We start from the raw sequence: 2,500 nt of genomic DNA, 5'->3' as shown, positions 1-2,500 counted from the left end.
CCTTCGCAGATACTGGACCAATACCGAAGCAGGACCTGTGTGGAACCTCGAAGATAACCCCGGTAGCATGGCAGGTACTTGTGGCGGGGTTCTTGCTGAGCGAAGTGTAAACAAAAACAACGAAAGGAGGAATAGGAAAACACGCAATTAATTCGATGGCATTTTCGCTACATTGCTCTGTCGAAATGAAGTCCCGAGGCAGCAATATACATTTATCAAAAGGAAGTCCAGTGGAAGCAATATAGCTTTATTGAAATGATGTCCCGAGGAAGTAATATAGCAAAAAGGCCCTAAAAGTCCGTGTTTTTTCTATCTTGCTCTTCGCTTCGTTGTTCTGTCTATGAAATGGCAACTACTTAACGTGGGTCTCTTTTACAGAACTTTATTTCTGTGTGATTATAACGAGTCAAATTCATGGACGATTTCCTTCCATGAACTTATATCTGTTTATCTATTCATCCGTCCATCCATCCACTATCTATCCACTCACCTACTCTACCCTCTCCCCCACAACCTATCCTCCAAGGCGGGAACCTAGGACCTCGAGCAATGCTAGGCGAGGTCGAGGGACTCCTGAGGGGGACGTACTTCGAAGTCCACGCCGAGGTGCAGGAGGCTCTCTTCGTGGACTTGGCGCAACGGCAGCCTTACGATGGCAATGGGTTGAGGTAATGGGGACTGATTGGGACCTATCAGGCATCTACGCACACGCTCACTCACACATGTATGTACAGTACGTATACATACAAACACGCACAAATACAACCCCCCCCCACACACACACATTCACGCACACACACACATGGTATATTGTTGCTAGGATGGACCGATGAAAGACAAGACCTTTTGATTTTTTTATAATTGAGATTTTTTGTATAATCACTCATGCATTTTTAAATTTGGATCTAATTAATGTTATTGATATAATGCACATATATGATATGATATACATACATATATACATATCAATATATCTACCTATCTTTCTACCTATCTATCTGTCCATATTTCTTTGGATCTATCTATCTATTTTGTATATCTTATTTATCTAATCTATCTGACCATCTATCTATCCTTGCACCTATCAGTTAATCTATCCTTCCACCCATCAATCTATCTATCTATCCATCTCTCTCTCTCTCTCTCTCTCCCTCTCTCTCTATCTATATATCATCCCATCCATCCATCAATCAGTCAACCTTTTTATTATTAATGGTGTTCTCATCCCTACCCCAGGCCAGACGGGTGCCTCCATCAACACAACATAGGAGGCAACCACAACACAGACCTCGGTTACCTTGATCACACCCTCTACAACCTCTACAACGGAAACTATGGGAAAGAGTTATTAAGGGTAGGTCCTTCTGGTGCCTTTCATGTGGAGGCTCCGTGTGTTGTAGAATTTTCGAGAAGGAACTGTAGAGAGTAATAATGGCATTGGTGGTAGTTGGTGTGGAATGACTGTGAATTATTTTTGTGTGGTTTGTGTACATTTGGAAGTCTTTAAATGGGTGGTAGTTGATTCGGAGTTTTTTTATAATGTATTTTGGTTTTCGTTTTTAGCTTCTTTATGGTTTAGTTAACTAAACTTCAATGAATTATATATATTTCCTTCATCTAACGAGTCTAGTAATGTGGCCCAACACGCTTACATGCCCTTGTCTTCCAAAACGTATTTTTTTGTTGTTGGCGTAAACAAGGAATCGCTTTTGTTTGGTTTTAAACAAACGAATCTCATCCAGACTCACATTCTGGAAAATTCAGTATCAAAGTACCGAAAAGATACGAATAGGAGTGAATAATCCATCAATACAAGTTAGTTCTCGTTTCGATGTTACATCCTCATCAGAATTACACGATTCTGATGAACCATGGCGAAGTGAAATCAAAACTTGCAATGATGGACTTGCAATGATCAACATCCTCTCCACATACAGTTCGTGTCTATGCTGATGTCTTGGTACACCGGCACGGATTTAGACTTCGATGACGCCACGATCGAAGGTCTCTACGCAGCATACTTGGAGTGTCAACAGTGGCTGTTCAGAGGACACACGCAAGAACCTACTACGTGTGGACGTCATATCACCGATGGTAGGGAAGTGTTTTGGTTGTGGTTACATCCGAGTAAAGTGTCTTGGATTAAGTAGTGATGTGGGTTTTGGTATATGGTTTCCTCTCTTGATTGAAGTATTTGATCTGCTTGAATCATGTATCAAATATTCTCCCTGTGGGTTGCTTATTACTGATGATAGGAAAGATCTTAGTATTAATGTCTGAATGAAAGATAGGTCCTAGCCAGTGCTGTGGGAGCTTGTACGTCTCCCTCTCCGTTTGTATATTTATTTGAGTGGAAGATCAGCTTTATCTGTTGGATGGATTTGTGGATTAAAATAAACTTTTTAGAATGATATCTTGCATAATCATTCTTTGAATAAGGTCATAGTCAGAGACGATCTAATTAGATATTGCTTGTTATGATGTGCCCCATTATTTCGAT

General features: G+C 40.6%; 1 protein-coding gene across 1 annotated transcript in view; it reads left to right on the top strand.

Annotated features, from left to right (window-relative positions):
* The window catches only part of LOC122249224 (uncharacterized), an 11,219-nt gene that overhangs the window by 4,379 nt on the left and 4,340 nt on the right, over positions 1-2,500 (top strand). The window contains exons 5-8 of the mRNA XM_086546850.1: positions 10-74; positions 527-668; positions 1,237-1,354; positions 1,938-2,094. Coding sequence (XP_086402976.1) covers positions 10-74; positions 527-668; positions 1,237-1,354; positions 1,938-2,094 — 482 coding nt within the window. The remainder of the gene's footprint in view (positions 1-9; positions 75-526; positions 669-1,236; positions 1,355-1,937; positions 2,095-2,500) is intronic.

Source organism: Penaeus japonicus, unplaced genomic scaffold (genome assembly GCF_977035675.1).
Source record: "Penaeus japonicus unplaced genomic scaffold, GWHDUDI00000001_assembly GWHDUDI00000018, whole genome shotgun sequence".
NCBI lineage: Eukaryota > Metazoa > Arthropoda > Malacostraca > Decapoda > Penaeidae > Penaeus > Penaeus japonicus.
Note: the sequence above shows the minus strand (reverse complement) of the source record. Positions and strands in the feature narration are given on the sequence as shown.